Below are 12680 nucleotides of genomic sequence, written 5' to 3' on the forward strand. Positions count from 1 at the left end.
TGTAGCATGCCCTCTTAAGCATTATAGCAGACTGGCATGGGCTAAAGCGGTTATTAAAGGCCCGGCTTATAGTGAGGGAGACTGCTTTAGCAACCGCTATTGCCCGAGGCAGAAAGCCAATGACGCTATTACAACATTTCATCAACTAAAGGTAGAATATTCCAGAATACACAGGAGAAACACAAAGAAACGCATTGGAATGTTGAAGCAGAAGGTCTGTATCAGCCATTATTGTCTCTGAGACACTTAATGTTCTTTGAATGAAGCTCCCAACATTCCAATGTTCTAATATAGCCTTTGACCTGCTGTAGCAGGCTCTACCGGCCATTAAAAGCCCGCTCCAGCATTAAGGGCCAAGCTGAAGGCGGGTGAATGTCCGATAGAACCTGCTACAGAGGGTTCTAAGGCTATTAGAACATTCTGCCCCTAAAGGGCTGAATGTTAGAAATTGTTAAACAAAGGCCTCACAGTGACGAGGTTATTGAAATTGCCTCGGGCTCCGTGAGGCCTTTTGTTCACAGCAACGTCTGTGACCAAGCATTAGAATGTTGGCGCTCCGCGCATCTACCGGCCATTAGAAGCTTGGAGCACTCCATTGTTTTCAATGGAGCTACCAACATTCCAATATTCTAATATAGCCTTAGAGCCTGCAGTAGCGAGCACTACCAGCCATTAAAGTACCGCTCCAGCGTTAAAGGCCCGACCCGAAGGCGAGAGCCTTTAACAAGAGTGGGAGCCTTTAATAGCCGGTAGAGCCCGCTCGTCAAAAGAAGCACTTCTTGGAGCCCGAGGGGGTTTAAATCCCCTCGGGCTCCGAGAGGTCTTTGTTCACAGCAAAGGCTGTGAGCAAAGTCAAATATTAGAATGTTGGCGCTCCGGGCTTCTACCAGCCATTTGAAGCCCGGAGCACTTCCTTGGTTTAAACAGAGCTCCCAACATTCCAGTATTCTAATAGAGATTGCAGCATTGGCATCAAGGTGCTTTATGAAACGCAATTGCTCCACTGTAAAACAAGTCTCTTGGTTCTCAGAGATGAACAACCTTTCAGTAGCCATAAGGGATGGATAGCAAGGGGTAATGGGGTGACAAGGGAGGCTGGGGAGTGGTTCAGTCCCAGTTCCAATCAAGACCGCATCTGCCACTCTTGTGCCTTTTTCGAAAAAATAAAGCCATTGAAGAGAATTCATACCCTTCTATCCTCAACACAATGTTATTGCATCCTTGAACACATTTGCCCAAGAAGTACATCAGACTCACCCAATACTGTCAATTTCAGGCTCGCTTCGAAGTTTCCAGCAGGGAAGGTGTTGAAGCGACATTGGTAGGTGCCCTCGTCCGCCTGCACGGCGTTCTTCAGGATGATCGATCCATCCTCCGGGACCATGGGCGACTGCTCTTTGACCCGGTCCTTATAGGGGCTCTCAACATAGGCTCCATATTCCGTATTGAGGACAACAACGGCCTCATACTGCCCGGAGCTGGTCTTTTTGGACCATGCCACCTGAGACACTTTCTCTGCCCCTTTGGCCCGGTAGTAACATGGCAGCTCGACATCCAAGCCCAATACTGCGGTGATGCTATCTTCAGTTTCCACCACTCCCGACAAGCAGCCTAGAAGACAAAGCGAAAGCATAGGTTTACTACAGGAACCTCCACAGGATCCCCACTCTATGACTACCAGATCACAACACAGAGGATACTATAGGAAACTTGAGTGTACATCCCATCTATGACTCAGACTCTTGGAGTGTCATTCTTATGGTTAAATATGGATGAAAGATGTGTGCTTTTCTTTCTGCATTTATTTGTAAGAATGGAGAAAGGGAAAACAGTCTGAGGCGGAAAGCCGGATGATGACAGCAATGCATTGCCTATAGGGCACCTGCTAAACATAGGCGGAGAAGTACAAGTTGAAACCTAATTTTTTCATGAAATAGCAAACATTTGGAAGAAAACAGCAATGTCAAAACAATAAAGGACGTGAAAACTTTAATCCACCTATGAATGCTAGATTACAAAATAAAGATTGCGACAGGAAGCTAGTAAGCACATTCAATATAAATTCAATTTTTGCTCCAGGAAGCTGGAGAGCATGTCGTCTCTAAGAATACCCTCCACACAAAACACAGATTTACTGCTGGTCTGCAAATACCAGCTCGCAAGTCACAGGTTTGCTAAATCTTGTGAAGATGGAAGACTGAGGAGAACCACTCTCCAACCTTAAATCATTTATTTGTGTTGACATATTTGTGGCGCTCTAGTGTTTCGCGGGTCTCGGCTGAGACCCGGAAGCACCTACACACTTTGTAGCACCTTCTGGCCATGCGTGGCCAGAAGGCTATAAATAAACGGACGGAAGTTGCTCGTGGCTTCCGGTCCACAATACTATCCAAAGCGTGTGGTGTCAGTTGTTCTTGTGTTCAGCCATTTGTATGCGACCCCTGTGTGCAGCGACCCCCACCTTACTCCCTTACAATATTCATCCAAGAATCACATGTAATGAGGAGAGGATTTATTTCCGTAATCACCCCCAGATTCAGTTTGTGCCCATCGTAGGTTTTGAGGCGTGGCAAATCAACTCACTGTTTTCAACTTTGTAATTCAAAATAACATCTTGGGACTGGGGAAGTAAAAATATAGTTTTGATAAAACATGCTTATGTTTGTTGATAATTCTACTCTTAAATTCAATTTACACACATGAATCCATGACCAAGTGCATGCATGCCTCCACATATACTAGGATACATACAACAACACACACACTGAATGATATTTAGTGATGAACATATGTCCACAGTCGTGGATGGCTAGCCATCCGCGCATATTCAGACACCTGCATGAATGCATTTACGCGTGCATCCATATACATACATGCAAATATGTATTAATGCATGCATGGTCACAAAGACACACATGCAAACAAACATGCACACACACTCACACATGCAGTCAACAAGCTGGTTCGGGAAAACCGCACCTTCTTTTGCATGCCCGGGATCTTGCATGCTCTGCACCTGGTACCTACTAACTGCGGCAGACTCCTTAACTGCAAACAAACACTAGCAAAGCGGTTCAAAATTGAATGGGGTAAATTCCTGTTCGTTGGACAAATCAGATACAAAAATGAGCATTACAGTGACCCTAGTACATGGGGCTGGGCCTAAAACTAGCACAATTTTGGTCTGTCAAACGTTCTACTGAACATCACATAGGGCGCATAAGGAGGGAAAGGACGTGACAGATTTCTCCTGCCCAGTGTTAGTGTTTACGGCCTTAGTGGTAGTGGAAAGTGACATGATGTATACCTGCAGTTCTGTCAGTTGCGACTGGTCCATGGGAGAATATACATTGGGGCAAGCAGTGCCTGATGAAGGTCACCATTCATGGGAAATGCGCCCATTTTGGTTGGCGAGGCGGTGGATATGCTTCCCACACCACCACCACCACCGCAACAAGCAGCGGTTGAGCACGGTCAAGAGCTCTCCTTACTCAAGGCATGCTTCATGAACTCTGTTAATGACAGGTGAGGAGTGACTGCATCAGTTGCCAGAGACATTCGCCTTTGGGATTATGTACATCAGGGCAAACAGACCGATGAAGATCACGAGTGGAAAATGCACCCATCTTGACTAGGAGGTGGAGTTGCTTGCGGAACCGCCACCAACGCAGCATGCAGAGGTAGGGTGCGGTTGACGGCTCTCCTTTCTCGTCACACTTTCGCTAACCAGTCTCATGAACTTGTCTGGTGACAGACGAAGAGCGACAGCTTCAACGGCCAAAGCCTTTTGTCTGAAGGGCAAGCGGTTGAGTTGATGAGTGACTTGTAAAAGAGCTAGGGAAGTGTGTGCGGGACAAGGAGAGGGCGAGCCCATTCAGACCTCCTGTGAGGTGGACGCGTCCTGCTTACAAAAAAGACATACGCTGTTCAAGGGAGGTTGGGCAAGAGAATCTGAAACCGTTCAGAGTATACAAGGAAAGTAAGGCATGTAGAGACTACTCTTAAAGTAAACACAGCAGACGCAGGTTTTAAAAAATATTCAGGGCTGACAAAACATACAAAGAGAGTGTATACAATAAAGTAGGTCAGTGGTCACAGTGGTCATTCGATGGAAAAGAGAACTAATGGAGGTGAATTTGTATGGCACTGTGGCTGACAGTAGTTCAATCTGGAGAACTCAGACTACAGAGGATTAAGAAACTGACCCAGACCCCAAACAAAAGGGGCGTCGGTGTCTACAACTGGATGGTAGATGCTGTAATTCCTTGTGTCTCTATCTGTCTACGAGCCCCCTCCACAATGTAAGTTTGTATATTGGCATTTCTGCACTAAGCATGCCTTCTGGAACATAGGTACAAGGCTGTACAGGCCATGTGAGAACTGGAAAAGCTTTGGCATGCGGGCGGCCAAAGAGTTGCTCCTATAGCTACTGTCGACACAGGACCCTAAAGCAACCTTGAGAAAACAGCAGGCATTTTCCCCATTTGTTATTATATTAGGTTATGTTATTATTTTGTATGTAGCACCCATTTCTCCAATAGGGAATTCTTGACTCTATTTTTTTAGTTTATTTATTTCGAATTTCTAGAGCCATAGCCCAACACACAAAAGATACACAATTGATGGATTGAATATGGAGCAAATCATACATTCACCCCCAGTCAACAGATCTGGGTTTAATCCATTGTTATTTAGCTCACTTTGCCACCCCAGTTTAGACCCAACCATATGCAAACCAGTCTTGACCCTGTTCCTCATGGGAACAGTCCAGCCCGAACTGCCAAACCAGGTACTCCCTGGACCAGAAACAAGCATCCTGGGACCGGTTTCGGGGTATTACCCCTCATCAGCCAGGCTAGCTTTAATCCAGTGGCACAGTGAGCCCGGGACCCACTTCTTGGCATACCTGGCGCACTTAGAACAAGAAAGCAAAAGACACATAATTGATGGATGGAATGTGGAACAAATCAAAACATTCACCCCCCGTCAAGAGATCTGGGTTAAATCCATTGTTCTTTTGCTCACCATGCCACCACAGCTTTAGCCCAAGACATTGTCACAAAGTAGATGCAAATAAAAAAAAGGTGGACTCAGAAAACCCTTCTCAACGCTACTTAGCATGATAAGCGCTTTGGTACAACTTTTTCAACAATTTCACCCAAGAAACAGTACATAAGGTGCTACTCTTCAACATTGTCAGTAAAAACGATGGATATTTAGCCAATACATTTCGAACATAATACTGTAAAATCCATTGCTTTTTTTTAATGAAGCATATACCAAACCCCCATGTTCATGCAGAGAGTAGGGCTTGCAGTAGAATATGGGACCGGTATTAAAACATTTCCCGGGCTGTTTTAAGTCTTGGGCGGCCGGGCTCGCAGCCTAGCCTATGACGGAGCTGAGACTGCGAGTGTCCCATGGATGCGTGATCACTATCCACTTCCCCAGGTCATCTGAGGTCATCCCCTCCCTCTAGAAAAGGCACGCATCTAACTACTGTGAAGTGCCTTGAGTCAAATGCCAACAGGCGCCGTCTCCTATTGGACGCCATCACAAGTAGTTGTGGTTAATGACTAAAGAGCGAGTACGTCTCAATGCTGTGGGCCCAACTATGAGAAAGAAAATTTGCCTCAATGTAACTCTCAAAAACAATCTCATGGAGGTAACCTGTGGCTGATGTGGGAGCAGCAGGGTTAGGGAACGGTGAGGACACGAGGGAGGAGTAAGCGTGCTTGGAGGCCCTTGGCATACAGTGTGGTAATAAGGGACCTGTCAAGAATATAAAACATGATTTATTCATATAGAGGTTAAAAAAAAACATGAACTTACCTTCCTCTACTTGTCATTTACAAAAGGGCCCAACTCAGAAAGATGTAGCTGTGATTTACTCCGGATCACTTCTGGAATTTAGGACAAAGCCGGGAGTACTCCTAGAGTAACTCACACCTAGAAATATTTTGATGAGAAGTACCCCCGGAATTCAGGATTAAGCAGGGACTTCTACAAGAGTAATGCACACCTAGGAGTATTTGATGTGACTTACTTTTGTAGTACTCCGGAATTACTCCTGAAATGCAAGGTTCAACCAGAAGTACTACAAGAGTAACCCACACCTAGAAATCATTTGATGTTACTTACTCTTGTAGTACTCTTCCTTTACTCCCGGAATTCAGGATTACACTGGAGTATAACAGTAATTTACACTTAGTAAGAGTTTGCTGTGACTTACTCTTGTAGCCACTCATCTTACTCCTGGAATTCAGCAATAAGGCAGAAGTACAACATGAGTTGCACAAACTTAGATAGATTTTGATGTGACAAATCTTGTAGTACCAGAGGTTTACTAGTGGGATTGAGGAGTAAAACGGGGCAACTACAAGAGTAACTCACAGCTACTCATAGCAAATCCTCTCTGATGTAGGCCTTTAACGTCACAAGGCAGCCTTAAAGGGGAGCTCGGTTGTGTCTAGAATATGGACAGTTCTCAACACATCCATGTTGCGGGACTCTTTGTCAAATGAGGCTGCCCGCGAGACACGCTGTGTGCCCATTCAAAAGGGCTGCCACCTTAGTGCCACATTAGGCACATTACCATGTCCTAGTTGTGTGGACTCCGAGGGAGTACCCAAAGTCTGACACCACATCACTTCCGGTACCCAAAGGGTCAGGTAAACGTACGTATACCTGCCCCCGCCCATCTGGCCTTCCACTTTGTTCCTCCGGGTCACGCCGTAGGGCGGGTCGCGTCCCCAGATTTTTATTTATTTAATGCATTTTTATAAAGCGTGGACTTTACCCGAAGGTGTCAGAGCGCTGTACAACAGAACCAGTTACGTTACATGAGAGAAATGTTACAAAATAGAACATTACAAAAATAGCAGGACACAGTATCAAACACAGCAAGCAGGAGGAGGTAGGGAAAAACATAGAAGGCAAGAACACAATACCAAACACAGCAAGCAAGGAATCTACAAAAAAAATTATATATATTACAAATTTACAATGACTAACGAATTTCCTGGCGGGGTCTGAGAATGAAGGAATTAGTTCTGAAAGTGTCTTTGGAATAGAAGAGATTTGAAGTCCGCTTTGAAGATCTGGATGGAGGTGGTGGCACGGAGCGAAGGAGAAAGCAAGTTCCAGATTCTCACCGCATTACCTGAGAACGATTGAGCCATCGATTTTTCCCTTTTGAAGGAGGGGGGCTCAAGCAGAAACTTTTCTGCATTCCAAGAAGGTCTCTAGCCTCCAGACAATTTCAGTTTATTCATCAGATAGTGAGGGGAGGAAGTATGCAAGGCTTTGTGGGTGATGCAGGCTGTTTTGTAAATAGCTCTTGCCTCGATGGGAAGCCATCGAAGAGAAGACAGGATAGGAGTGATGTGGTCACTTCATTTGGACCCTGAAATGAAGCAAGCTGCTGAATGGAGGACGGATTTGAGGGGGGAGAGGTGAGATTTGGGTAGATCTGGGGACTCTGCGTGCGTGAGTATCCATATGGTGAGTGCGGGGGTTTTATCAGCCCCTCCCACATCGTACACCTCCCCACTTATTCTGTGGCTCTGACCTTCTGGTTGTGGAGCCTAATTCCGATGGACCTGGATGGGAGTTCGGGCCCGGCTCCGGAGCACTTGCCCAGGCCTTGCGGCTTGGGCAGTCCCGGTCCTGACTTGTGTTGTGTAGGGGGGTGGGGGCGGTCATCTCGACGGGCGGGGCCAGGCCGGTGCATGATGCCGCCCTAAAGAATTATTAGATTATGGCAGGTGACTGGCTCTGCCCCAGCCCTGCAGGCCTTTCAGCAGAGTTTGAGTTTAGCTGAAAGGTTCAATAGTCCACCACTGAGTCCCTGGTGCTCACAGAGGAATGCCCCAGCCCCTGCCTGTCTATACACCCTGCATACTACAGAGCGTCTGGGCGTGGCTTGTTTGTAGCTCACATTCTCAACCTTTCTGGAGAAGTCAAGTCAAAAAGCACTTAGTGAGAAGGAGCTGACAGCTGTCCCCGGACTGGAAAAACCAGTTCAGCCAGATGCCAGCCTTAGGGCTGGATACATAGCATGTCACCACAGCTTGTCCGGAAGCCCTGTCCTGTCCTGCCCTTGTCCTCAGAACCTGACAACATTCAGAGGCCAGGTGGGGCCCAAAGGAGGGGCTGTGTCTGCCCAAGCCCCAGGTCCAAATGTACACTCCTTGCTGCAGACAGTGGTTACTTCACATCCGCTTCAGTGTGGGCGACCTTTCTCCCCGCGATGAAATGTTTCCCAGGTCCACGCATGAGTAGCTCGTCTGGTCCAGTTTTTCGATGCCTGCCTGATTTGACAATGGGATGATTAGGGCTAGCGGGAGTGTGGCGCCCATTGGTGCAGCGGGTGCAGTGGCACCAGGGCCCAGAGGCTTGAGTGGTCCACTGAACCCTGATTATTGCTGTATTGTATAAATCAAACAGCAGCCAGGCGGGCCACCTCGTTCCGTGCACTAGGGCCCAAGACGCACTGGCAGCAATACTGAGGCCCGCAACTTAAAGAACACAAAGGAAAATCCCAGAATGCATCAGTTATTCAAACATGGACCAAGGAAAAATGAGACCCCTGTTTTCCCAGCAGGGATCGAGCCTTACTCCGTTTTAGGACAATTGGTTTGGGGTTGCAGAGTAAGGATTTTTTGTGGCCTCGCTCATTTTTCTCTCTCTCTCTCTTTCTCAGGATGGGCTACATTTTGATGTGAAAAATCTTGTGGTACCAGAGGTTTACTAGTGGAGGCTAACAATTACTGGCAAAGCCAATAGGTCATGCCTTTGTAAACTATTGACTCTGCCCATTGTTTTAAGCCATAGAGGACAACATACTTCATTCACGGGGGCTGAAGCAACAGGGGGTGGTCTGAAGCAAGGAAGGAGAGGAAGGAGGGACACCGAAGCAGCACGGGATGGCGAGAACATGGGAGCCACACGGCTGAGGGAGGTGGAAACAGAAGCAACAAGAGGAGGGTGGGAAATGCTGAGGCAACAGGGGTGGCCAGGTGGATGCAACATGGAGAAGCATAAGGTGTGTGCAATCGTGAGGCGAAGAAGAGAAGCACACTGGGACAGGCAGCAGCACAAGGCACAAGAGAAGAACTAGATGGAGACGGCTCAATAAACATTCACTCTCTTTGAGTGTTTACACAAAAAGAAAAAGTAGTTCCTTAACATTAATCACAGGCAGCAGGGAAGCACATATGGTAAAGGGGCATAGCCCAATGGAAGGGACAAAGACAAGGCTGAGAAACTGGGACATGAATAACAAGCAGACACATCAGAGTGACAAGGAAAGCCAACCAATAGTAAGCAATGGACAGGCTCTAAGCCCCTCTATGTTGATAGTAAGCCTCGTATAGGCGCTGTCTAGTAGACTTCACCTAAAACACTGGTGAAACAACTGCTGATGTAGCAAAATTGATGTATTTCATGTTTGATCAACATTTCATGTTTGCCCATTTTTGAGCTGAAACCAAAATTATTTACCAGTAATCTTCATTACACTGAACCATTGTTATGTGCCCCATGCTACGGCTCGTCCTCATGAGATCTTGCTGGCTTTAAGACAAACAAATCTCCTGCCTTAATTTATATGCCTCTGCTTCTTCTCCTCCTGCTTGTATCTGCCCAACATCTCTTGGACCTACAAGGGGAGAGAGACCCCCAACCCTTTAAAAGCTGATGCTTGACCCTCAAACCGCGTGCCAATGATGAGTCAAACCACGCTAGAGAAAAGTATCGGGATGAGAGGTACTGTAATGATGAGGCAATGACGGTGTAACTAAGGTTAAAGGCGATTAATATACACCTAACTGATCTTGTTCCTCTCTCTCAGTATAGTTTTTGCCAACGTGGGGCAGAAAACAAGGCACACAGACTGAAAAATTCTGAAATATGTATTTATTAATAGTAAATGAAAATCCAGTAAAAATGCATCTCTGCCGGCGGCTGGCAGAACTGTGGGAGCTATCACACGACTTCTGATTTGGGATCCGCAGAACTCACGGGGTTCCCTAGAGTTACATGAAAACTCCATGAGATTCCACTGAGTTCCACCAACAAGCAGAAATATGCATGTATGGCTGCAATTTAACGCTGGTAGCTCGTTGCGCACTGAGGAATCAGAGTGAATAGCATCACACGCAAGACACCAGGCCATTCCAGTTGGTTTTACTGCTGCTTGAGTATAAAACCTACCGGAGAAGCAGCCCTGTGAACACGACCATGCACGTGACCACCCGCTTTAGAAAATCTTGCCGGAAGGCACATTAGCGACTGGAAATCACTCCGGGGACGACAAATCTAGCTTGCGCTTGCAAGCTCGCATTGCTGGAGTCTCAGGGGAGAAAAAATTCCTCCATGAGGTGATTGGCAGAATTTGGCTGGAATTCGGTGTTGAAAGAGAAATGTGGAGTCGCCCAAATCTTCCTAGTTCCACAAGTGGAATTACATTTTCCGCCAGGGCGACTTCTGATGATACTGACCACGAAGCAAAGGTGTGGCACTGGTGTCCCAAGTGGTTGCCCGAGAAATATCCTACAGGAGTCATTTCCAAAACTGTCACCTACAAGATGGCCATCTCACCCTTTTGAGCTACTTTGATGAATGCAATCTATTTCAAGATGTGTTCTACCTGGATTTTAAGTTTTAAATAATGTTCTCTATATATATCATGTCCACAAGTCATGACCTTCACAATATATGGGTGTAAGCATAGATGGGTAAATATGTACATATCTCGAGTATATATCTCAGCAGAGTATGTAGGTGTGGAGTTAGGAACAGTAAATCCATAAAAAGTAGGCTTCATAACAACATGGCTTGGATTAGCCATATCATCTGTACTCCTAATTTTGCCATAAAGGCAACCATTGATGGTCACTATCTTCAGTTTCCTTCAATGAGAGGATCACCTTAAGTGCACCATTGACCAGCGTCCATTTGTTTCTTGGAAGTCGAGAGTCATCACCGTCCGATGCCAATCACCTCATTAGATACCCCATTTAGAGGAGGTGGATCTAGCTGTAATCCCGTTTCCGGGGTAATAGGACATTTCCACAATTGGTAGCCTTCTCATATCCTATATAGCTGGGATAATCTGTTTAATCCTTCAATGCCAGGTCTATGTATGAAAGAACCTACCATACCCAGGATACAGTAGTGCATTAGCCTTGATTGGTAAACACTGTTTGAACTATCACATATATCATCTGGGTACTGCACACTCTGCCTTCAGTGATTTAATTTTCTGTTTCAATATTGAAAGCAGACCTGTGGAACAGGAAAATACATAGATAAATGGGAAAATATTTGTTTGGGAAATGTGGTAGGAGTTGAAAGATTAATGGTAAGAGATACACATATTATTTTTGAAAAAAGGAATATAGCTCTTCAAAGCACTGTGTAAAATAATGAGCATTTGTGGCCCGATTACGAGTTTCCCGGTGGGGATACTTCTCCGGGTGCTCAGAATGGGATCATGTTTACGGACATGAAATTTCAATGCTCGGAAACTCCTGGCCAGTTTTACCTGGTGTAGCTATGCCTCTGCAGAAAGCAGGGCAGGGTCTGAATGGAAGAGGAACAGTGCAGCTCTCTATCGCCCCCTCAGGTGCCACAGGCAGGAACAGACACTGCTCCCTCCAGAGAGCCGACTCCCTCTCCTACCCGCAGACGCTACAACAGTCACTGACCATACACCATCCGAACCCCACTCCCCCCCCCCCCCACAGATATTTACCACCTGCTCAGATCGGATGGTAAATATATCCCTAATCTCACAGGATTTGGAAAACACCTGTGCAAGGGAACTTGGTAATTCTTGTTCCACCAGGTTTTTCCCCTTTCTAGGGACTTTAAATTGTGATCCCTGTTATCTCATTTGGGGGTAACAGCTGAGCTCGTTATTTCCAGCCCAGGTAGCTGCCCACATACATAACAGGGAACTCTTAATTGGGCCTAGGTGGTGCTTTAAAACATATCAACTACCTGGGGCGGCTCCTCCGCTATGGCAAAGGAGCGTCGCCCCACTGCTTTTAAGACGTGCAAAGTAAAGGAAGCATAAAATGATAATAACTTTGAGTTATCATCATTTTAGGTTTCCGTGCTGCTTTGCGGGTGCGCGGGTGGGTGGGGCTGCCCTGCTCTCAGAGCAGGGCAGTGGAGGAGTGGCTTACCCATTACCATTCCTCGGGCCGCCCAAAACAGTCATGCGCACTTTCCCTGTTCTTCATGCAGGCTGCATTACAGCCTGCGTGAAGAACATGCCCAGGCCCCCATTCCCTGGCTGAGCATCGAACCAGGATGCTCAGACCAATCACAACGCTGAATTGCAGCTTTGTGATTGGTCTGGGGAGCCTGGCTGTGCTTCCTGTGTCTAAAGTCCGACGAGGAGAGCAGGATCAGAGACGCGTGACCCTGCGCGGCAAGGTAAGTGTTTATTTATTTATCTTTACATTGCGCACCGTTTCCCCCACCAATCCTCGTACACCCTCAGGCCCCCACGCATGCCCACACCCGCCCCGCAAATCGTGAGCCATTGCCGGCCTCCACTGTCAACTACCAAACACAAGAAGCACTGAACTGACGTCATAGGTGGCACACCACTGAGCCATCCGATCTTACATCCTTCTAGTTGGTTTGTTCATGACTAGAATCTCAGT

General features: G+C 46.6%; 1 protein-coding gene across 2 annotated transcripts in view; it reads right to left on the reverse strand.

The window, feature by feature from the left end:
- Positions 1-12680, reverse strand: part of NECTIN4 (nectin cell adhesion molecule 4) — a 193678-nt gene that overhangs the window by 41949 nt on the left and 139049 nt on the right. For both annotated transcript variants that reach the window (XM_078670192.1, XM_078670191.1), the window contains exon 2: positions 1258-1611. In XM_078670192.1, the coding sequence (XP_078526318.1) occupies positions 1258-1611 (354 nt within the window). The remainder of the gene's footprint in view (positions 1-1257; positions 1612-12680) is intronic.

Source organism: Lissotriton helveticus, chromosome 12, assembly GCF_964261635.1.
Source record: "Lissotriton helveticus chromosome 12, aLisHel1.1, whole genome shotgun sequence".
Lineage (NCBI taxonomy): Eukaryota > Metazoa > Chordata > Amphibia > Caudata > Salamandridae > Lissotriton > Lissotriton helveticus.